The 23,054-nt window shown below is 34.4% G+C and overlaps 1 protein-coding gene across 2 annotated transcripts; it reads right to left on the reverse strand.

Moving 5' to 3' along the window:
* Nucleotides 1-2,218: 2,218 nt before the first annotated feature.
* Nucleotides 2,219-21,956, reverse strand: LOC110736485 (NHL repeat-containing protein 2-like). 2 transcript variants are annotated; one of them, XM_021916703.1, is made up of 28 exons: nt 21,286-21,956; nt 20,041-20,141; nt 19,874-19,930; nt 19,695-19,789; nt 19,148-19,247; nt 18,763-18,821; nt 18,451-18,575; nt 18,061-18,121; nt 16,771-16,858; nt 16,506-16,584; nt 15,545-15,605; nt 15,341-15,416; nt 13,923-14,033; nt 13,019-13,114; nt 11,926-12,048; nt 11,360-11,557; nt 10,616-10,720; nt 10,399-10,463; nt 9,051-9,144; nt 8,800-8,957; nt 6,935-6,984; nt 6,713-6,834; nt 6,457-6,564; nt 4,719-4,811; nt 3,899-3,935; nt 2,975-3,222; nt 2,681-2,830; nt 2,219-2,535 (listed from the first exon to the last, which is right to left on the reverse strand). In XM_021916703.1, the coding sequence occupies exons 1-28, from the start codon at nt 21,644-21,646 to the stop codon at nt 2,371-2,373; spliced, it is 3,186 nt and encodes a 1,061-aa protein (XP_021772395.1). In that variant the 5' UTR covers nt 21,647-21,956; the 3' UTR covers nt 2,219-2,370. The 2 variants fall into 2 exon arrangements, with proteins under 2 accessions (XP_021772395.1, XP_021772396.1); XM_021916704.1 differs by lacking the exons at nt 2,219-2,535; nt 2,681-2,830; nt 2,975-3,222; nt 3,899-3,935; nt 4,719-4,811 and adding an exon at nt 6,064-6,365.
* Between the last annotated feature and the right edge of the window lie 1,098 nt (nt 21,957-23,054).

A 23,054-nucleotide genomic window follows, 5' to 3' on the forward strand; every position in this document is an offset into this window, starting at 1 on the left:
GATTGTTAGCAATGAGAGAATAAACCCTAATTACATGTAATTCGTACTCCGTAACTTGTAAGTTGTTGTAGACTTGAGTGTAGACAAACTACTTGCTCGGTTAAAATAATAGCAAGCTCCTCACTTCACTAGGAGCGACACGTATATGTAAAGTTAAACCTTTTTTATATGTTGTTGATTAACTAATGTATGGAGTATGTGAATAGCAAGCTACCAAATGTTGTGACTAATCATTGGGAGTTTTGTAGATTCAAAAGCCAAAGCGATGATACCTTGTATTTCATCATAGGACTTGGCTTTAAGGATTTTTTTTTTTAAAAATATTCCATTCTAAGAGGTGTACGTACCATTTGAGACTTTGTGTACATGCATCCTCTTGCAACAATTCATGTGGTATACACATGGAAATATGTGACCTAATACACCGTCCGTCCATCCGTCCCCTCATAGTCTCCAAATTAATTGATAATAGATACAATGATATGAACACGGAATAATCTTATAACATACATTTTCGAATGCAAGCTCTTAGATATTATACCGTCTTAAGAAGTTAGCAAATACAACAACATATCTATCATATGTTTAATAAGAACAATAATTGCAAGCTTATATCGAATTAACGAACTTATTCATTGATGAATGACCATTCAAACAGCACAAAATGTGTCGTTGTAATACTTACAACACAATCTTAGTTCAATAGGGAAAACTAGATGAATACGGCACTTTGACTGCGGAGGACAAAATTGATAGAATTAAGTTGGATAAATATATGGATAATGTATTTGGTATGGTAGCTGAGCAAAGGCTTTATGCTGTCAATCATATAAATAATTAAGCAATTAATGCAATACAATGCATTTATACAGTCACAACTAGCCAATCATTTGATTAAAGGTTTTCCTAATAAGATTTGTTTTCAGTTAATTTTGTATTACATTGCTTGGTACGAAGGGGACTAACCTGGACCTTAGTGTATTTTATTTTATCTAATTAAAAGAGAAAAAGGGAAGTATAGTTTATTAATGCATAATAAGTCCATATTGTTGGCGACGCTTTCATGATTAAATGATATAGTGATAGGCATGTGCATAATATAAGAGGGCGTGGCTTTGTTATAAATCAATCCTTTGCTTAATGCACAAACAAGATCGGAATTTCCTAGGTCTTAAAACAATTATAATTATCTTCACCAAAAACAATTATAATTATGCATACCTAAGCAGTTGAGTACTTGAGTTAGTCTTCTTCTTCCAAAAAAAATAATAAATAATAAATAAAATAAAATAAAAATTACTTGAATTAGTCAAATATGCCACTAACCTATAAGAGGTTTCAGAACGATAGGGCAATTTTTTTTACCTACGAAAAGAAAAAAAAAAGTAGTTAAGTTGGTTATAATAAGAAAACTCTCTAATCTCGTCCGTATCCCTAGTTAGTCTCATACAGATCGAGTACCAGAAAAAATGTGAGTTAAAAATTGACATGTATTATCTATGCCTTCATGATTTACCCAAATGGACAAATACTCTTATATATATATATATATATATATATATATATATATATATATATATTTTTTTTTTTTTTTGAGATTAAAATGTAATTTATAGTATACGTATTCCTATTAAAAAATAAAAAATCTGTGCTGTAGGAGCAAAACAGATACTCGTAAATCGTAATAGTATCAGATAGGGGGTCTTCAGCTTAAAAATGCCTGAAAATAAGGGCAGAGCATATGGGTTAGGCACATTGAATCGGCAGGAGTTCGAAAGCAAGAAAAAGACAAAACACACGCTTAGCAGAATATTTATTACTCCAATAATTGTACGGCTAAAGATCCTTAATATGTGTTACAAGTCAATTATTTCTCAACAAATTTAAGGGTTGACAAGGCAAACAATAGATCATAATCACGATTTTGCTGCCTTGTTCACAAGAGACAAAAGTGCCTTAATGATTCCTGCAAGACCTGTTTCTTTTTTTTTTTTTTTTTTTTTTTTTTAAAAAAAAAAACGCACGCACACACACAATCTACAAAGGCCAAGTCTAGTACGAAGGGTGTTTTATGGTGTAGCTTCCAATGTCTCGCAATAGATTAATGTACTCGAGACCTGCTCATCACCAAATTACTTAGCAGAGGATCAAGTAAGATCACTCGATCCTCACAATTGTGATTGAGTTACGACAGATATATATAGGACCACCAAAGAAAACTCAAGAAACAAAATCTGCTGGCATATACATTCAATGTTAATCTGGAATAATATAATTAATCAGTTCCAGAAAATGACTATACCAGTTTAATGATCTTCACATACTTTTTTAATGGCAAATTTATAGCATATATACAAATGGAGACATGTATCAATATCTAGCTGGTAACTGTAGGCTGTCTCTGTTTCCTTTTGGTTTCACAAGATATTGTAGAGTTATTTCTGCCGGAGATGATCCGGGATTTTCTTCTTGAAAGTTTACTTCAAAAGCTAATGATTGGTACAAACAAACTTCATCTTCCTTGCAATAATAGACCTGAAAAGAGAAACAATTTCATCAAGTGATAAGGAAAGGCAATGGCTAGCTAGAACACATATTATACAGCTTCTGTTCATAAAAAAGCTTAACTCGGCTAATTATATAGCATGAGAACAGAAGTCAAAAGTTAAAGGAACCATGCCTTGCAATTTATTCTTCCCAAGGAAGGTGAAAGGGTGGATCTTTTGAAATGGAGGATGGCAGATCCTTCTGGGCTGAGATTCCCTTCCAAAGGTTCAATGATAACTGCATTATCTGGCTGTGTTTCTACATTGAATTTACTCCGAGCTTCCTGTATATTGTTAACTCACATATAGTGTCAAAAACTACCCAGACATGAAAATTATAAATAAAAACAAGTGCAGGCCGCAGGGTGATGACAATTTTGGGCACACACACATGTTTGTGCGTTTGTTTTTGAGGGAGAGAAAGATACCTTTGAGAAATGGTACCCTTCTGGTACTGATATCTTAAGGTACAAATTGCCCTCAGTTGATGGACCACCATTCATTGTGATAATCTGTGTATCAGCTGATAAACGCTTCCTTAGACGTTTCATGGTTTTGGCCCTAGGAACAGGAGGCTGAACACCCTTCAACTCTAATGTAAAAAGTTGTGGTTCTCTTTGGTTTAAGTCCATGTATCGGATAATACTGTTGTTTGTATCAGCTACCAAGAGTTTTCCTGAGAATACAGCAACATGGCTAAATGAAATGAAGAATTTACTAAACTAAGCAGCAGACAGCAGAAATTTTGCCTTATCAGAGGTTGGAACTCCTCAGTCAACTAGCGATTGTTTCTATCTATTACATAGTTGTGAAATTGGCACTGTATGCTTCCTTACCAGTGAGTAGGGTACGATGAATAAGCCTCAATACGGCCCTGTAAACTACTTTCACCTAGCAAGTTCATATATCCACATGTACACATATTAAGGCTCTGTTAAATTCCACTTAAGTTCTCGTTTTTTTGAAAATGGAAAAGAACTTATTTTGTCTGAAATTATCTGATTTGTGTATGAAATTGGTGTGTGTGTGTGGGGGGGGGGGGGGGGGGATAAAATTGTCTGGTTTGTGCATGAAATTGTTGGGGAAAAAATATAAACTTATTTTTGTTTGATATGAATTTATTTGCCAAAACTGATAAACTCAACTTATTTTGTTTGAAATAAGTTACATTAAGTTAAGTAGAACGGGCCTAATCATTGAAAGGCAGATGGCCGAAATCAACTATTTTGGCTGTATGCAAAAGTAAAATTGAAACTAGGAAGCATAAAGCAATATAATATCTTAATAGTTTCAAACAAGGTACAATTGACATGGCAATATATCTACATAGGTATGAAAAACAAGAGCCTCACCATTGCTGACTTCAACAAGTCCTGATGGCTCTGAAAGCTGCAAAACACACAAAAAAAGAGCAACATAATATCAGAAATTTCTCCAGGCCTCAACCCTTTCTTTCAAATATACCAATCATTAGCAGCTTAATACCAACCTAAGTACATAATCAAAGAAATTCGTCCTGTTATTTCATTAAATTCAGTTTATACCAAGGCTTCATTTGATTTAATGGAAATTATATTTAGTGCAAAATGATTGTTCGGGAGAAAACATAATTGTAAATTATTGTTGGTTTTTTGCAAGAAAAGTTAGACAGAAAAGGATAATGGAAATGGAACGAAGAGGATTTATAAGCGTGAAAAAGGAAGGGGTAGGGATGAACACGAAGCTTCCCAGAATTTATAGAATTAATCAGGATACTAAGGATGCCCGTAGGAAAGTTTGATTACAATGTATAGCAGTGCAAACTCCATTAACTAAACTCTAGTGTCTTCCTTGTTTAAAAGTCGCAATTTTCAATTGGTTCTTGTTTACTTCCAATTCTTTGTCCTCCTATAAAGAAAATTGATGAGGTAATGTGTTTTGATTTGGTAATTTAAATCAATATGCAGAAAGAGTGAAATACAGTGTGATTCAAATTCTATTTGCCCAGACCTTTGTTTGGAGAATCATGAACAGCATATGACCAGATAAAGGCTCAAGTATATTAGAAGAAACAAAAAATATAAAACTAGGGAAATCTTTTTTTGTCACATTCAGACTCCAGTAGGTTAACAAGAACAAAGATTGGTTTTAAATAGTCAAATAGCAATTTAGCACCAAAAACAGATATCTTACCTGAGCCTCTAACGATTTACCATCCTTGAAACCAGCTTTTCCAGTCCCAGCTAAGGTAGTGACTCGTTTATTTGATGGATTTAACCTCTTGATCTGAACATGAGATGTCAAACTTTAGTTCTGTAACTCTATTAAATAACTATATATATTAAAACTTAATTTAAAGTCTCCTGTTGTCAGGAGACTTGATTGGAAATGGAAACATAAGAAATGTCACTTAAAATTAAAAAGCCTGAACTTCATTCAGAAGCAACTGCTACCATTTTTCAGAAAACTGATTGCAGGCTAAAGAACAATACTTGAGATATTGTAATAAATTCTACAGAACAGTGTTCTTTGGTGGCATTGAGGTGCATGCAGTTGGAATCTTGGAACTATAAGATGACCACATTTACTTTTATCCAAAAGACATCTGCATGAGGTAGTCTCTTATAAGAAGCAAAAGGGCAATGTATGAAACCTGGAAGCTGTCGACAGAGTTCCTATCTTTTCCTCACAGAAATCACAAGACAGTCATATACTCGGTATAAGTCAGCTATGATTTATGGAATTCCATATAGCCGATAGCAGATCTGAACATGGGGCTCACTTACTGGTTGGTAGCCAGGCGCTTTTCTAAGTAGCATGATGACAGTCCTTTTTCACTTGTGTACTAAAGTTGCGGACCTGGCTCCCAAGCTCCAACCATTTCCGATATGCTTGATGCTTCCCCACCCTGCCCTTAACTCTCTCTCCACCCTCACAGAAATCACAAGACAGTCATATACTTGGTAAAAGTCAGCTATGATTTATAAAATTCCATATAGCCGATAGCAGATCTAAACATGGGGCTCACTTACTAGTTGGTAGCCAGGCGCTTTTCTAAGTAGCATGATGACAGTCCTTTTTCACTTGTGTACGAAAGTTGCGGACCTGGCTCCCAAGCTCCAACCATTTCCAATATGCTTGATGCTTCCCCACCCTGCCCCTAACTCTCTCTCTCCCCCGCCCCCCCCCCCCCCCCCTCCCCCAAAAAAAGGCTGGTCTGGAACTATTCCCTTTGTCCCCATATAGTTTTAGGAGGTGCGTTTTATCACCTTTAAATAAAATTTTAGATGTCATTTCATTGAATGAGAAAGAGTGATGGGTCAACTGAATTTGAAACGGATGAATTTGGGACAGAGGGAGTAGTCAAGAGACTCAGGACTATAATGATGACAAAAAGACTCCTGCAAACAACAGGCATGCAACTGAAATGGCTAGGCAATATAAAGATTTATCCTGATTCTTGAATCATAGTATATTTCCTCTCAATATTTAGGCAAATACATGATCAGAATAGAAGAGGAAAAGCACGTGCACTAACATGCTGCAACTGTTACACATAACTTCTCAGAGACTTGTTGACAAAGCTAATAATTGTACAAGTGGATTGTGGTGATCTGGGAAGGTGTTTACTGTCATTAAGTCAGCTAAGGATGAAAGTTTCTTTTCCACAAAAAATATCCCTGCAGAAGGCACAACGCACAACGCACATGCCATATCTATGTCTGTGTAGTCAAAAGTATAGATCTTTCTGTTTCAGGTACTAGCAACGTCTGGCTCACAAGTTAAAACCATACTATCAATATGAGAACAATTTTGTGAATGCATACAGATATCTAGATCCTGCATTCAGCAAAGGAATGCAAATTAATCTGAAGGGAGGGGGGAAAAAAAAAAAAAAAAAAAACCCTTTGTTCCAGTCAGTCTTAGTTACCTTGTGGTTATAAGAATCTGCAATATAAACTAAGCCATCTTGTCCAAAACAGACACCTAATGGATGTTGAAGAAGTACTTCAGCACCTATTCCATCATGGTCACCAAACTGAAATAGTAGCAGCACAAGTAGAAGCTTAGAAGTATAGCATTTTTAAATCTTATATTTTCATGCATAAAAGTGATAAAACATACCAGACATCAAGGATGAAAAAAGATTATACGAAGTAGTATTTATATAGAGGAAAGACGCTTACCTTGAACAAATTGTCAGAGAAAATAGGATCACCACCAACCAGCAATCTTGATCCTCCTGTCTTGAGATCAAGAGCTCTAATAGAGCTACTCTCACTATCCGCAATGTACACCTCTTTCATATCTAAATTTATATAAAAATACTAGCGTAGTGAGCTTTTTATAGTTATTGTGACAATAAAACATTCAATCACATAAACGGCATATACATTTCGTCGTAATACCTGGAGATAAAGACATTCCAGAAGGCTGTGCAAATGATGTGGACAACGGGCTACAAGGAAAGAAAAAATACAAGGAAAAGCCTTCAGAAACATCATAACAGGAATACAGAACAAGGCAAATATCTACATCTGAATAAATATGAAGGTACACAAGTAAGAAAAATCTTCTGGCCATTGCACTCTTAAAATCAAAAGAAAAACTGAGAATTGGGAGACTAGTAAAGAAGATATGCAACTATCAAGGGTGAAAAGATGGAGAGGAGATTATATAGTCCATGTGAATCACTTTGCCTTCTATTGACTAGCAGTGATGTAAAAAAGGCAAATTCTACTAGAATACACATGGAGTGCTGCTACAGAAAAGAAAGCTTCATGAAGAACAGTATATCAGACAACACCCATATGGCCATATGCACCCACACCCCACCCCACCCCACCCCAACAGAGAAAAAGCGGGGGGGGGGGGGGTGTAAAAAGAGAAAACAACCAAAATGCTTAAGTGAAACAGTTATAACAAAATATTTTAATTTTGTTAATTTGATTTAGTTTCATAACTGAAATATAACTAATTTAAGCCATAATATTTAACTCCCCTAAAAATCGCAATTTCTATCTTACTCCCGGAGTACCGTGAGCATGGTATTCCGGGGTCAAAACGACGTCGTTTCTAGCTTGGGCAATAGGTATATATTCAGCCTCTTCCTCTATTATCCCCTCCTTCCCGATTTTCTCCCTTTTCTGCCTGATATACTTTGTTTCCCTCTATATGTAGAAATCTTTTTGAACCTAAAGATCAATTGGGCGTATTTTATTGTTACGAAGTGATCAAATTTGATTAGTACGAACTGATCAAATTTGATTAGTACGAACTGATCAAATTTGATTAGTACGAACTGATCAAATTTGATTAGTATTTAGCAAAATAACATGAGGTTTGCGTAAAATAACATTATGTTTTAGATAACATAATTTCTTAACAAAATAACACAAGGTTTACATAAAAAAACACATAGTTTTAGCAAAATAACATGTGACTTTAAGTTAAATAAAACCTTTGATTTTAGGAAAATAATGTAAGGTTTAAGTAAAATAACATAAGGTTTCAACAAAATAACACAAGGTTTTATGTAAAATAACATAATGTTTTAGCAGAATTACATAGTATTTTAATTAGTAAAATAACATAAAGTTTGCATAAAATAACACAAAGTTTTAGCAAATTCAAAAATAACATAGATTCGATTGAATCAAATCAAATTAACATATTTAGTTCAAATTAGCAGTCCATTTTCAATTAATTAAAATAAAATCAAAAACAAATTTAAATCTACTTACTTTGTTTTGCTCATTCTTGTTCACGATTGTCGTATCTATATATTATTCATGAATATCAACCATTTTCTATGTAGTGAAATTGATTTTTAACTTCGATTGAGCAATTTTGTGCTTGTTTGAGTGGTTAAAAAAGAATTTTTGTGGTTTTTGTTCAGAAGTATGAAGGATTTGATGATGCTAAAATGGTGGGTTGGGAAATTAGAGAGAGAAAAGGTAGGGAGAGAGAAAGTGGAGAGAGAAATGAAATTGAAATTTTGATTAATTTAGGTTTATTTTCATTTATATACTCTCACAGCTTTTTATGTTATTTTATTTAAAAGATATGTTATTTCACTTAATATATTTGAACATGACACTCCAGTAGTACCTAATACTAACTAACAATATGAGTATAGGAACTCCAGTAGTACCTAATACTAACTAACTAACAATAAGAGTATAGGAAAACTGAGGGTACAGTGAAATCACATTAAAAAAGACAAACAGCACTATTAGCTCAACTACAAGTAAACTAGGTCACAAGAGGATACCTCGAACCATTCAAGTTTCTTTCATAACCATCACCACTGAAAGCTATGGTGATCTCGTCTGATAAATTGTGTTCCCAAATCTGATGTTGGCCAGCCATTGCTATATAAACCTTCTCTCTGACAGGGTCAAAACAGACATCCCATGGAGAATTGAGGAGCTGAAATCACATCACAACTTGTAAGCAGCATAAAAGCATTTTATATATTTATGTGTAGAAGAATTTTTTTTTTTTTAAGGTCTCTAACCATACCTGAGAGGTTCCCCTTCCTCCACCTCTGTAATCAGAGCCTTTTGTACCATTGCCAGCAAGTGTACGGACCATCTCATTGACAAAATCGATCTCCCTGAAAAAGCAAAATTAACATGAGAAACTCACAAGACAGCTACTCTTTACTCTTCAATTAACAATTTGATTAATCAAAAACATCATAAATTCCTCATTTTCCCTTGCACACTGCCAATCCAATACATCATATTAGTCATAAATTCCTCTTGTCATCCTATCACAGAAGTTTGATGCTCTTAATATGTTAATTTCTAATCTTGGTTAATAAAGACCAGAATGCTCAAACAATACCCCTGGTAGTATACACCCAGATAGCATAACAGAATATGATGCCCCCATACACCCAAGAAGAATACACAGGGGAGGAGCAAAAATGAACAAAAACTAAGGGGAAGTTAAAAGAATATAAATTTTAGAAATAATCTACATAAACAAGAACTTTCTATGACTCATTAAAGCCTTCTATATTCTTTGCATTGCTTTCCAAATTATCCAGCAAGTTTTACCCGAATTGTAATATAACATTTTGAGCTCCTGGATGAATGAAACTTTGGGATCCCATTCATCCAACTTTGCCTACAAAATTTTGAAGCTTTTGTAGCATCTGGCTCTAAAAAGCTACGCCAGGGATAATACAGGTGAGGATGAAAGATAGGAATCAAGAATTAAAGACAGAGAATTAACAACTTAAATTTTCAAGGTTACTATAGTTAAAGATGAAAGTTATAATGGAGTTATAATATTGAAAGTTAAAGATGAAAGTTATAATGGTGTCTAGGTAGAATGCTAAGATATTCTTGCAACCAATACCTTGGTTAATTGGATGCTTACTTGCTTACTCTAGTGCTGTGAAATTCTTTTGCTCAGAAATTTCCCACAAATAATTCTTCAGAAGCAGCAGTATAGTGTTAAAAAAAACGACTGAAGGGAACAGGTACAGAGCAACAGAACCATAAGAAACAACACATACAATACACGAGAGAAATAAAGTAGCCACTGCATTAAGTCATGTTTGCAGCACTTTCTACAAGTTAGACAAGCAGATCAAAATTTAAGCATTGTTGGATGAAAGGTTGAAAGTCAAATGCCAAATGATCTTTCCCATCACTAGAAGTCTAGAGTATGTGAAAAGGTAATCATATAAACCCGGTGCAAGTTTATTGCACAGGTAGTACTCAACCTTCATAAACAGCAAGCAGTTCTCATTGTACTCAATTTATGATAGTACAAGGACAAGAAGAAATTTACTTGGCCACAGCACCGGAAGAGGGAAGAAGCCAAAGATAACTATAGTTAGGATGTATCAACAAACCTCAAAGCATGATTTTCGGTATCTGCAACATATAGCACATTTCTTTTGGGATTGTATGCAAGGCCCTACAACCACACAGCCAAACATAATTATGGGAAAAACAGCATAAAACTAAAGCTACAGTTTAGACAAGCAACACATACAATGTGAAGAGAAGCATTTCAACAGTAACAGAGTAGATATGCCATGTTTGTGCAAATATACACTCCCGAATTACCTGAGGTCTGTTAAAAGCTGAATCATCAAAATTACCATCACGTAAACCCTCCTCTCCTGAGCTCCCTATTTGTGTAATATAATTCCCATCCAAATCAGTAACAACCTGTAGATTGACAGAAATATACGCAGTTCATTAGAAAAGCACTTTACTGGCCTAATATCATGGTTTTCATACAGTTACAAAACACCAAAATACCTGAAGGTTAAAGGTTTTTGAATATTGATCAAATGATGAGTATTTAACAAATTAAAGAACTGGCTAGCCAAACCCACATGCACTCACGCACACAGACACAAAAAGAGAGAAGAAAACATCAGACGAGGAAAAATACACAAACTACTGATATCATCTCATATGGCACCCCAATGTGTGTCCTGATTTTAAGCTTTTGTTATCCAAAATTATAACTTATATGACAATTTCTACACAATTTGGTGACAAGTACCAAACACAGATAATCATATTTGATGCACAGTTTTCTACACATTTACAAGTCATTGTGTAAGCTGATTAATATCTTAGTCACTAGTAAATTTTATGAAGGATAGATTAAATCTTAAAGCATTGTAATGTGCACAAAACCAGCCACTCTATACTCAAAACACCTGCTCTCTCTCTCTCTCTCTTCCCTTTTTTTGTTTCACACTGCACTTGAATCTGTGTATGAAATAAGTAGTTGGGGGGGGGGGGGGGGGGGGGGGGTTGGAGAGGGAGAGGGAGAAAGAGGGAAGAAGAACCAACAATACGGTTGTGGTTACTGTCTGAAATAAACAGCCTATTATTCAGCACATCCACTGCCAGCTTTCCTGGAAACTTCAATGGAGAGGTCAGCAATCGGGGATCGTTATCTCTTTCCAGACGCAGAGGAAGGGGTGAGTTATCTAACATCTTTCTTTCACCATAGAAAAGAAGCGCTGCCTCAACAATATCATCAAGGTCCTGAAGCCAAAAAGAACTAAGGTTTATGATGAAATAATTCCTGCATCATATTAACGTATGTGTAAATCACAAAGAGCCCGTGTATATAAAGGTTTAACCACAAAAACTCCATAACCAAATTAAAAATCAAAGTTATCTTCTTATGACAAAATTACAGTAACTTTTCACTGTGTCTGGAAAAACTACTTTCTTCACCAAAAAGATTTTAATGTGAACTGCCCATCAAAAGCTGAGTGCCATCCTTATAATGGAGAGTTTATTGTTCCAAACCCATAAACAAAAGTAAAACAACCTTGTACGTGCTTTGACCTGTATAATCAAAACATTAACCTTTAAGAGTGATTGCAAGAAAAAAGAAGTTATGGTACCTTTCGGCGACCCTCTCCTGCTATTTGCCCAATAAGCCTACCATTGGGTCCAACAACAGCAAAAGTCGGCCAAGAATTAACCCCTAATTCACGCCATAAATTCATGTCTCCATCATTTACAACCTGCACTCACATAAAACAAACAACACGTAAGTCTACAGTTGGAACATAATGGCAGAAATTCAGCACAGGGACATAACAATGGATAAGAATTGCTGCAGCATCAACTTTACAGCTAGATACAGTGAATCAATAAATCCACCCATTACCAAGCATGAAATTTCACATAATCAATCAAAGCCTTAATCCCATAAATGGGGTCGACTACATGAACCAAAAGTGATTATCCCATTAATTTCACATGAGTAGTGATTTTTCATTTTACCCCTTGGAAATAAACAGGATAACAAGATAAATAAAATAAAGACTTGCCAGAGTAAAATTAAGGTAATTATGCATGGCAACAAACCACGGTTAAAATTTTAAGTCTAGACCAAACCCGGCAGTCAAACCCAATATGGACCATACGAACCACCAGGTTTGCCAGTTCAAGTAGAGTGTGGGCACAACGCCAGCTATTCAGCTTCAGCCTGGATTGGCAAAGTCAACCCTGCAGTAATAGCCAATCCAGGGCCAGCAGGACTTGTAACTGGCTAAACCTGACCTAAATATCGACTTTGGTTTACAGATCCGTAGACCAAGCTGACCAACCCAAGGGTGAATTGGCTTTTGGCTCGGGCACACCTAAACTAGACAAACAATCATGTCTAGTTCAAATAAGATGACTAGATGAGTCTTTCATGATTCATATCTCAAGGTCGCCACTGATTAGCACATTATACTATCCATCTGAATGAAAGTCCATTGACTACACAGCCTAGGCTAAATGGCACAATCATCAAAGGCTCAACCTAACAATGAACTAGCAGCCTGTTATGCCGCACCAAGTAGGTGGCCCAGAATGGCAATAGCATAGGACACCGAATCCCAAGATTTTCTTACTCTTCTTTAATCAATGGCATAATATCAAAGGAAGGAGTAGAAATAATAACTACTTGAAGCATTCTAAGTTAAAAGGCAATATCCAACATACAGGATGAGTAATTCCATATCTCAGAACTGCATTGCGAATCGCTTCCAAGTCCTTCTCATTATCAAATTTAGCTGAATGTACTCCAACAACAGTGAACTGCAGAAGCGGAAAAAAGAAATCCAGTATATCAACAAAAAAGAAATACAAAGTATAAATTAGTAAGCTGCTTGACTACAAAAGTTTATAGCAATGGACACTTTAACTATTGCTGGTGCCTGGAATCTGGTAGTTAGGGACCAGCACAATTTAGGTCGCAAGAGACTGAATTGGGAGACATAGGTAATGTATCTATTCACCTGAAATTTCACTTATATTATCTAATCTTATTAGTCCTAAACTTATTTGAACTTAATAGCCCTTATATTATCTTATCTGAACTTATCAACTCTCATCTTACAAGTATTATACGAAGTATAAATAATATTATTAGACCTTATTGGGCCTTATATAAAGTGTTACTATTGGAACTTATTAACCACTATCTTATCTTACGACCTTATCAACCCTTATCTTATTTAAACTTATAAGCCCTTATATTACATTACGAGATTATTAGTCCTTTTCTTTTTTTTATCTGCACTTATCAGATATGAAATAAGTGAAAACAAGGATAGGAGAACAGAGCCTTAATCTTAGGAATTTCTTTTATTGAGGGCATCCTGGGCTCTCAGCATTTCACGTCTTCCTTTCAACAGAGCTTCTTTTCCTCATCTCAAAAGGAAATAGTGGGTCACCAAAGTTAAACCTATACTATAATTAATACAATAGCAACTAAATGACAGGCTCAATTAGCAACCATGAAAGAAAGCAGTTATTGAAGAATAAGCTCTACAAGCATGGAAACTCATTCTAGAGAACTTGTAAATTCATGCAACAAGCAGTAAGTGTAAGATAATATAATTACCGGCATCTCTTTGTACTTCTTCTCCAAATACTCAAGATCGGGCAGAACATGCATACAATTTATGCAGCAGTAGGTCCAGAAATCCAAGACTACCACTTTTCCTTTGAGATCCTGCAGATTGTAAAAGTGGTTCAGGAGGCCACAGAGAAACATGAACATTAGATAGGATAGTACACAATTTCATGTCCATAATCAAATCTAAGCCAACATCATATACAGCATTGCATAGGAGGAGAAGCATTAAATGCAGCACGGCCTCCTACAAAATCATGCACATATAGTGGGCTTTAAAAATCATGCATATATATTTGGGCATCTTCCAACCCAAACCTTGACACACCTGAGCGGCTGAGCCATATGAGCTAATACACCCAATTGAAACCCCATCCGACAGACAGGAATTCCGACGTCCTCCACACTCCAATAAATAATAACAAGCCAGCTACACTTCGGTACAAATACTTCGGACATAATCAACTATAGTCAAATGGAAGGACATTTTGTTTTTGTTGTTTTTAATTTATTTTTTTTTTTAAAATTTTTTTTTGGCAAAAAGGATACAAGCAAAAGAGGAAAAGCTGTCCTCTAAAACAAAAAATGTAAATCATAGATTAAGGTCCTGTTCTCTTCACCTTAAAAAATATATTTAGTAAAAAAAAAAATCAGTTTAGTAAAAAAATTCAGTTTTGTTCAAATAAGTTCAATTCAGTAAAATTAAATTCAATTCAGTAAAAATAATTTCAGTTCAGTAAATATAATTTTTAATTAGTAGTAACTTTAAAGAACAAACATAATAGAAAATCAGTAAAAATAATTTAAATTCAACAAAAATGATTTCAGTTAATTAAAATGAGTTCAATTCAGTAACAATTATTTCAGTTCAGCAAAAATAAGGTAAAGAGGACAGGGCCTAACCCAAATTAATGTCCCCCCCGGCTGTAATGAATTATAGTTTTTAAATGCAAATGAAGGGGATATAATAATCTTTCCACTTATTACCATTAAAGTTAGAAATGGACACTTATTAGAGAGCAAATTACAGTAAAAAACAAGGCCTCTTTACAGATAATCGATCCTATATACATGTGTCATGCAATCAGGATTTAAACTATAAGCATGGCCCATTTAAGTTCATGTTTAATTATTTTGTAAATTTTTTTACTTATATCAATTTTTTAATTAGTTCTTGATTTCCCCCCCCCCCCCTCCTTTTTTTCTTCACTACAATTAATGTAGCTTTTGTTTTGGAAGGAAATAGTGAGTAACACTAAGCCCAGGAATAAAGGTTCAAGGAAGTGAGATTAGAAAAATTAACACACAAACAATATAGCACTCGATACATAGTTCATGCTTGTTATACTGCATGTTTATGTGGAATCAGCTAGTATTACAAATTGAGAATAAGAAAAACAGCTCACTCTGCGGAATTGAAGGGGTGCGGAATTTAGCCAATCAAGTCTAGAAGGAAATTCAGGCACAACAAGAGCATTTCCCCTGCAAGAAATGAATTCCAATAGCAATTTAGCACAAAGAAATTCAAAGATCAATGGAAGGTGCTAAGTCGTCGATAAAGTAATCTCACATATATAATTTTAGAACATTGAAACAGAAGATAGCCTCACCTTTTTTCAAGGTCAGATATGTAATTCACAAGCTGTTGCACCCTGAAAGATCGTGACTCACCTAAATTTTGGACCACATCATTGTCAGATGCAGCTAAAGATAAATCCCAGAACCGACTGTCTCTCAGAAACAATCTATTTCATCTTGTATAGTCTATTACACCATTAGTGACCTAAAATCTTATTTCTCTAATCCAACTGTCTAAGAGTACAGCTTGGGGGGATACAAATCAGATATTAGCAGTCAGTAGAGACTTAACTGTTTGCCAATATTAACACAGAGCCCTCAGCTAATACTAACCCAATTAACAAGTCCATAAATGGGATGTCCTATTCCAAGAAGTTTAAAATGAAAAATCCCTGGACAGTCCCTCTGTCCCCAAAGAAGCGTCACAATTCCCAATGAGATAAATTCAACAAATATAGAGTGAAAGATAGCAGGAAAAAGTCTGAACTGTAATATCTTCAAGCGACACAAAAACATTCATATTAATACAGGTCAAATGACCAACAGTAACAGATTTTAGTAGACATGTCACCGGAACAAAAAGTTGGGCAGTCATTGTGAAGGAGGAGTATTTAAGAAAGAAGTGGGAAGTATATGTTGAATGATGTGCTTCAAAAAATAGTAGTATTAGTTTAAGTCTTTATAAAATTACTGGGAATATTTTAAACTGTTAGTGAGATTGGATTAAGATATTAACAGTAGCAATAGCTTAGTCAACCACATATCAGTTATGACTTGTGGATTAGTGGGTCATGCTCATGCTCCCCACTTTTCTATTGTTTAATGACTTTAATCGCTAAGTTTCAGATTCAATGTGCACTTGAGAGCCTATTAAATATTGCAAATGTCTTTCTTTGTTTAATTTATTAGGCAAAAGAGACCTTGTGCTCAGAGATAATTACGATGCAAATGCCTGAAGGGTAATAAATTAAAAAATTAAATGAGAATTATCACCTTCATTAGGTCCGAGAGTAGGGTTGTTTACCCCAAATGCTAGATTCCAAAGAGCTTTTGGTGATGCATATTGCATTGCCTGCAAGATCACAACAGCTTCCATATACATACAGATTAGAATAAAGTAACGATGACAGCAGATAGTATTTTCCCAACATGTACAAAATCACTTGGATCATCACATTCACGGCAAGATCAAACAAATACATTAACCTCGGGAGTCGAGAAATCCATTTTTAGCACTTCCAAGTCAAGACACTTATACCTTCCTGTTTGAGAAGGCAAAGATGAAGCAAGATACAGCAATGCCTAAACTTCCATATTTGAGAATATATCTCCTGGAAGCCTGCAACCTGTCCACAAATCAGTTCCGCATCTAAATAGACATTAGGTCAATTTCATTGTAATATTTTAACTTAATAGTGTCGCGACATTAACTTCTCCCTCCAATACAAAATATTGATATGAAACAACAATTATCTCATTGATATGAAGCAGCGATTATCCCATTGATTTTCGTTCCAACATTTCTTAGGGGAAAACAAAATACAAGGGCCTACTTGTAAATGATAGGGGAATGGCATATGAGGTGCCACAAAACAAAATCTCAACAAAGAGATTGTCTAATTAAATACTTCCCCTTTTCTTTTTTTAATCATAGCATTGGAGTTTTCACGCTTGCCAATGCACATTTTATACCACTAATATCTATAATTATACTTTATTAAAGATTATAAACAATTAATATTGTGAAAGTATATATCGAGACAAATCTCACAAGACCTCACTTGCTATGTTTTTTCAAGCGCATAATTCACAAAAGTCGGTCAAAGGAGTGTGTGAATAGTGCAAATTTTCCAAAGTTGCGATTAAAAAAAGAACGGAGAAAGTATGTCCTTTAGGAAAGCACATTGTAAAAACACTAGAAGCCAGAAGTTACAAATTGTTGTACTTGTACCCCATCTGGAGCAAAGATTTCATATGAAGCTTATCATGAAAAGGCAGGGTGTGTACAAGAAATGTTGGTCAAAGAAGTATAAAATGTCAAGTCCCAAACATTGGATTGCAATGTAAACTACCTGTAAAAGGAAAATGATACTTGATCCATGCAAAAACATAAGTATCTTTTGGATAAAAACCAACTTTGAAAGAGAAACATATATATATATCATTTTACATGAAATTAGTTTTCAAATGTGTGCCTTACTGCAGTTGAGTTCTCATTAAATGTATGTAGCTTACCAGGATTCTATTTCTTGAATAATATATCAGCTATTACTCAAGGACAATTTAGAAATTTATACAGTTTATTGGCATTTAATAGTAGACAAACTTCCAGCCACCCGAAAGGAGAAAAGAAGAATCTATATATATTATGCCCTAACCAGAGGCACAATCCTCTATGGAGCGTTGCATGAGACAAATGTAAACTACTCAAAAGTCCCTAACTGGCTACCCTCAATCGTTAAATCCACTTTCCCACCCTGTAAAATTGTAAATAAATAGCATAAAAAGGGAATGAATCAATAATATCTGAGAATAGGACCTCTCTTACCCTCCAGATGGGAAGGAATTCCTCACTTCTCCCTCAAGTTGAGATGCCTGCAACCTCTCATCTGCAATGTCATGTTGTCGTGTGCTCATCAGAATTCTTTGAGAAAAATTATTATTCAAGTATTCAATCAAAAGAATCAATATCGGGAAAAGTTTACTAAAAACATGTAGTCACTTCTAGACAATAGATTCACTACTAAATTCCATCTAATGTTGAAACATGAACATTTCCATGAATTACCAACGGCAACAGGCCTAAAAAAAACGTTCACGCGGTCAATAAAATTTTATTGACAAACGACAGTTAAGACCACTAAATGGATGACAAATGAAAGTCTAACTTCAAAGTTTACACTATAAAGTGCACTACATCGCTCTTGAAACTACATACTGTGGAGGCTAGATCCACCACTGATAATATCATCGAGAGTTATGTTCCCTATATCCTTCCTGATAAGCGATGGAGCTTCAGTTGCAAGAGTCTCTTCAGATAACGTAGTTGTCACAACTATACACCTGCAATTGTGGAGGTTTCCAATCAAAACCAGAGGAATCTTAAGACATGAGACTAAGAGCATAAATTGAGATTGAAGTGAGTACTGCAGTCAACTTTACAACGAAGAATATCATCACTATAATATCCAAGATTTAATCACCAATAACAAACCTTGATCAGCATAAAACCAAAAAAATTTATACTAACCTCATTTTGGCAGCGTTAGCTGCTTGTAATCCTGCAAGTGCATCTTCAATTACAATGCACTGTGAACAGACATAAAATGCCACATACAGGTCAGGTTATGCTATGACATGAATGAACAATCAGAAAATAGGGACAAGGCTAATATTTCCCAGCTTCACTACATCCCCCTTTGTTTATGATTCACTCTGCCCTCCAAGAAAAGAAAAAAAAGATGGTTTAAATGACAAAAGCAAGAGACCAACCACAAAGACAAAAGGAGCAGAAAAAACAATAGAAAAGGACAATAAATTATAAGTCCCTTTTGTTATCTTTCAGTTCCTTCCTTGAACAACTAAGGTGCATTTTTAAGAAACAAAGATGATATGAAATTAGAAGAATTAAGTACCTCGCTTTGTGGCACATTAAGTATGTTGGATGCAGATAAAAAGATATCAGGAGCAGGCTTTAGATTCTCAAATGCATCTGCTGACACAATAGCATCAAACCTGGTATAGAACAAATTCATACAACATCAATTTTGATTATTTCAGACTTTTCTATGATCATATTCAATTTCCACCCCACCCCCTTCCATAATAAAGGGCATAGAGTTTAAGCATACATTAGGAGCAAACAATCAGTTTCATATACACTTTATCCTTTCAGATAAGAACATATCTCATGAAATGGAAGATCTTTGTAAGGGTAAAGCCTCGCAGTTTTTAGTTTGTTTCTATCTTTTTTTTTTTTTTTTTTTTTTTGGTACATTCAAAAAATTTGAATGGGATACTTTTAACTGCCTAGTGAACAAAGTACAGAAAATAAAACACCAGTCCTAAGGATTGAATACAAAAATCATTTGGATGTTGTTTCAGCATTGGCAACACATTAAAAACAAAGCATCGATAATTTTATCAAATGCAGCAATAACGTCAGAAATTCTTTCATCTTACAATTCAAGGGGCAACCCTGCAGCAGCTAGATTTGCATCCACTTTGATACGATCAGCACTGGATGCAACAGCAACTTTGAGGCCCTTTGCTTTGCACTGTCCAACAGATATTAGTATTCTGTTAAAAACTTTATTTAGTATTTCTTTTTCTTTTTTCAATTAAATAAGAGAGAAACATACCTGAGTAATAAGTTCGAGAGCACCTGGAAATCCAATACCAGAATTTGGCTTTGCATACTATCAAAGAAAAGATGTGTTAAGATCTAGTGAAAACTTTGAGATGATTGAAAACAGCATCAAATTGCCTATTTTAAAGATGCGGATAAGTAAATTAGAGGTTTAATCACCTTTTCAAGATATATTTCAAAGAACCTTTTTTTGGCAGCATTAGTATCAAATCCTTTAACACCTTTCAGTGATGCAACACCTCCCAGGAAGTTTGCTTCACCTGAAGAGCATATTCAGGTCAGATAAAAATAGAAATGGGAAAATAGAGCACTTAAAAGAAGAAAGGTAATTGATTGCAAAAGGCATGCCACAAAGACACCGGCACTTATTAATCTACCTTCAATTACATAGAGAATAAGAAAGAATGTTCCGCAGACCAAAACCAAAAGTCGGAGACTTGAGAAAATTGTTTTTTCTCTTGTTAAGTACTCCATTGGCTACTAAACAAAAAGATCTCATATTCTCCCCCCCCCCCCTCTTTCTCTCTTTCTAGCCTTCTCAAAGAAAAGGCAGTGAACCAAAAAACACCAAAATTATTGTTATAAGAAATTTGTCACAACTAAAGAGTTATGAGGTCACTGGAGGGTGTCACACACTCACAAAATAAGAATTTGATTAAAATAATGATGAGTTTCTTATTGAACATCTCTCATTAATTTAGTCGTGTTCGAATAAAATATGTTTATAGAAGATATTTGAGGGTATTATACAATTAATATCTTTGAATCTCATTGGAAACCTGGTCTCAGAAAATCGAACATTTAGGAGGCACAGGAAACTTTTAGGAAGACCAAAGAGAAATTTCAAATGTCACCACAAGTTTCCTACAGCATAAGCAACAGCTAGTGCAATACTCTATAAGGGCACAGAAATTAACATTTGATAGAATTGAATTTATAAAATATACAAAGTTTTTAATAAGGCCATGTTCAAGCTCTACAAAAGATAAGACTACATGTAAATTTGGTACTTTCTGAATTAAGATCAATTCAAACGATCGATATCTCCAAAATCCAAACAAAGTATAAGTAAGGCTATAAGAGTTTGCAAGTAAATCCAATCATAAATCATTACTACGCAGAATTGATCGGACACATTGAAACCGAACTGTTAAGATAAATCAAGCATGATTGTTTATATAGTAAATCAAAATCACAAATTATTGGTTAAAGTATATCAAAGTCAAACTAGTTATCCTATCGATTAAACTCAAACAACAACAAAATTTCAGCAAAATACACTTAAAAATCAACAAATCTCATCAATTCTAATCACATTATCAAATTCAATTAAAAATAAAACCAAATTCTTAATCAATTAACTTAAAACCTCAAAAACCAATCAAATTAAGTCAAAGAAGTTACCAGTTCCCATAAAAGGGACAAAATCATCAACAGTAACATCAACGCCCATTTCAGCGAAAACATCAACAGCAGCTCTTCTAGAAGGTTCTTCACTATTACAAAGAACACCATCCATATCAAACAACACTGCCGAAACTTTTCCCCATGTTGTCTCTCTCTCCTCTTCTAGAACCTTCGATTCTCCTGCTTCCGCCTTCATAGCAAACGGCGTCGTTGAGGTCATCTTCCTGGAGAAGAAATCGAAGCTTCGAGAAGTCAATCGGACGGCTGAGATTGATCGGAGGAGAGAGAATTTAGGGTGAGAAGATGAGAAGGAGGTTGAAGAAAGAGAGAAAGAGGGTGAAGTGAGTTGCAGCGCCATTTTCTCTCTCCTCTTCCAGTCAGATAGTGGTGGACTGTGTTGAGTGGCGGGGAGTTGGGTTTAATTTTTTTATTATTTATTAATTGAAATATTAGTTTCTTTGTTAAAGTCTAAATTGCCCCTTGGCTTTTTTTAAGGGGATTTTTTCGTTTTGTAAATTGGGATGAGGAAGAAATAATTTTGTTTTTGGAGGGTAATAGGGGTATTATGGAGATTTCAGTTGATTTTATTTTTGGTGAAGCAGAAATATTTCCTCATCCTTAACTTAAATTTGCCCCACGATTTATCGGAACTTATCGGCGTCCATATTTTTTTTTAGGTTCGTTACAATTGACATTAGCTAGTAAGTCATCTCAATTACTCAAGTCAACGCCTGAAATTAGAGGGGAGCGATAAAAAAGTCCCCCTAATCCCAAACAAATATTGAATATAGAGAATGCCTCAGATCAAGGTACAACATAAATTACCGTTAGAGTTAGCTAAATTACCCCATGTCTATGTCTATACAACATCTACCTAATAATATAATTCACCAGTTCACCACATTCTCTTTGTTATTGCACATTAAATCATGAACGATTTGATTAGCAAAAATCAATCATTGTGCATAACAAAAATAACTAATAAATACTAATAAAACCAGCAAAATTACTTTGATTGGCTGATTATTCCACTTTAGTAAATTTTAGAATCAATAACTATATACTAAACGACACACCAGCAATGACACGTGTCATTTTCTGGTGTGTCCAAAAAAAAAAACTATTTAGGAAACAAATTATATATAAATAGAAGATTAAAAAGATTTAATGTATCCTTGCACCTATATATATTGATACCATAAGCTAAAGTTAAAAAAACAAAAATCAAATTCTTAACATAATTTGTGACATACATAGTGCTGTATACTACTCTTACCATTTTTACAACAAGGATTATTTTTTTAAAAATATTTGTGTATTTAATTATGTTTGAAAAGCTTGCTAGGAAAGATATGAATTTTTTTCTAAGCCAGTTGATTATTGAGAAGAAAAATAAATACCGTGCAAGAGGTAATGGATTAATAATGTGTTAAAAAACTATTTACGAATTAGATACATAGTTGTAAGATATTCATTTGGTTAAAAGAAGAAATGATATAAATTAGTAAGTGAAATATATATAAATACACATATATGTGTATTTTAAATTATCTATTTTGCTAATAATAGACTCTTTCATAATTAATTCATTTTACAAAGTAGTAACTTAAATAGATTTTTTTTTATAATTAAATATAATGTTAATAATTATAGAGTAGTTATTGAAAATTACCGTGCATGGCACGAGACCTAAACTAGTAAAATTAATTTATAAGGTTTGATTTATGATTATCGTGGACTACAAGTATTACATACAATCACGATAT

The sequence above is a fragment of the Chenopodium quinoa genome, unplaced genomic scaffold (assembly GCF_001683475.1).
Source record: "Chenopodium quinoa cultivar QQ74 unplaced genomic scaffold, ASM168347v1, whole genome shotgun sequence".
NCBI classification, from domain to species: domain Eukaryota; kingdom Viridiplantae; phylum Streptophyta; class Magnoliopsida; order Caryophyllales; family Amaranthaceae; genus Chenopodium; species Chenopodium quinoa.

Bases quoted from the DNA above. Each gene is read 5' to 3' on its own strand.
- LOC110736485 (XM_021916703.1), bottom strand. From the start codon at position 21,646: ATGGCGCTGCAACTCACTTCACCCTCTTTCTCTCTTTCTTCAACCTCC. The intron at 6,985-8,799 runs GTATCCTCTTGT...CTTTCCTTGTAG, and splicing joins AGAAACTTGAATGGTTCGAG to CCCGTTGTCCACATCATTTG. The intron at 6,565-6,712 runs GTAAGCGTCTTT...CTACTATTTCAG, and splicing joins TCTCTGACAATTTGTTCAAG to TTTGGTGACCATGATGGAAT.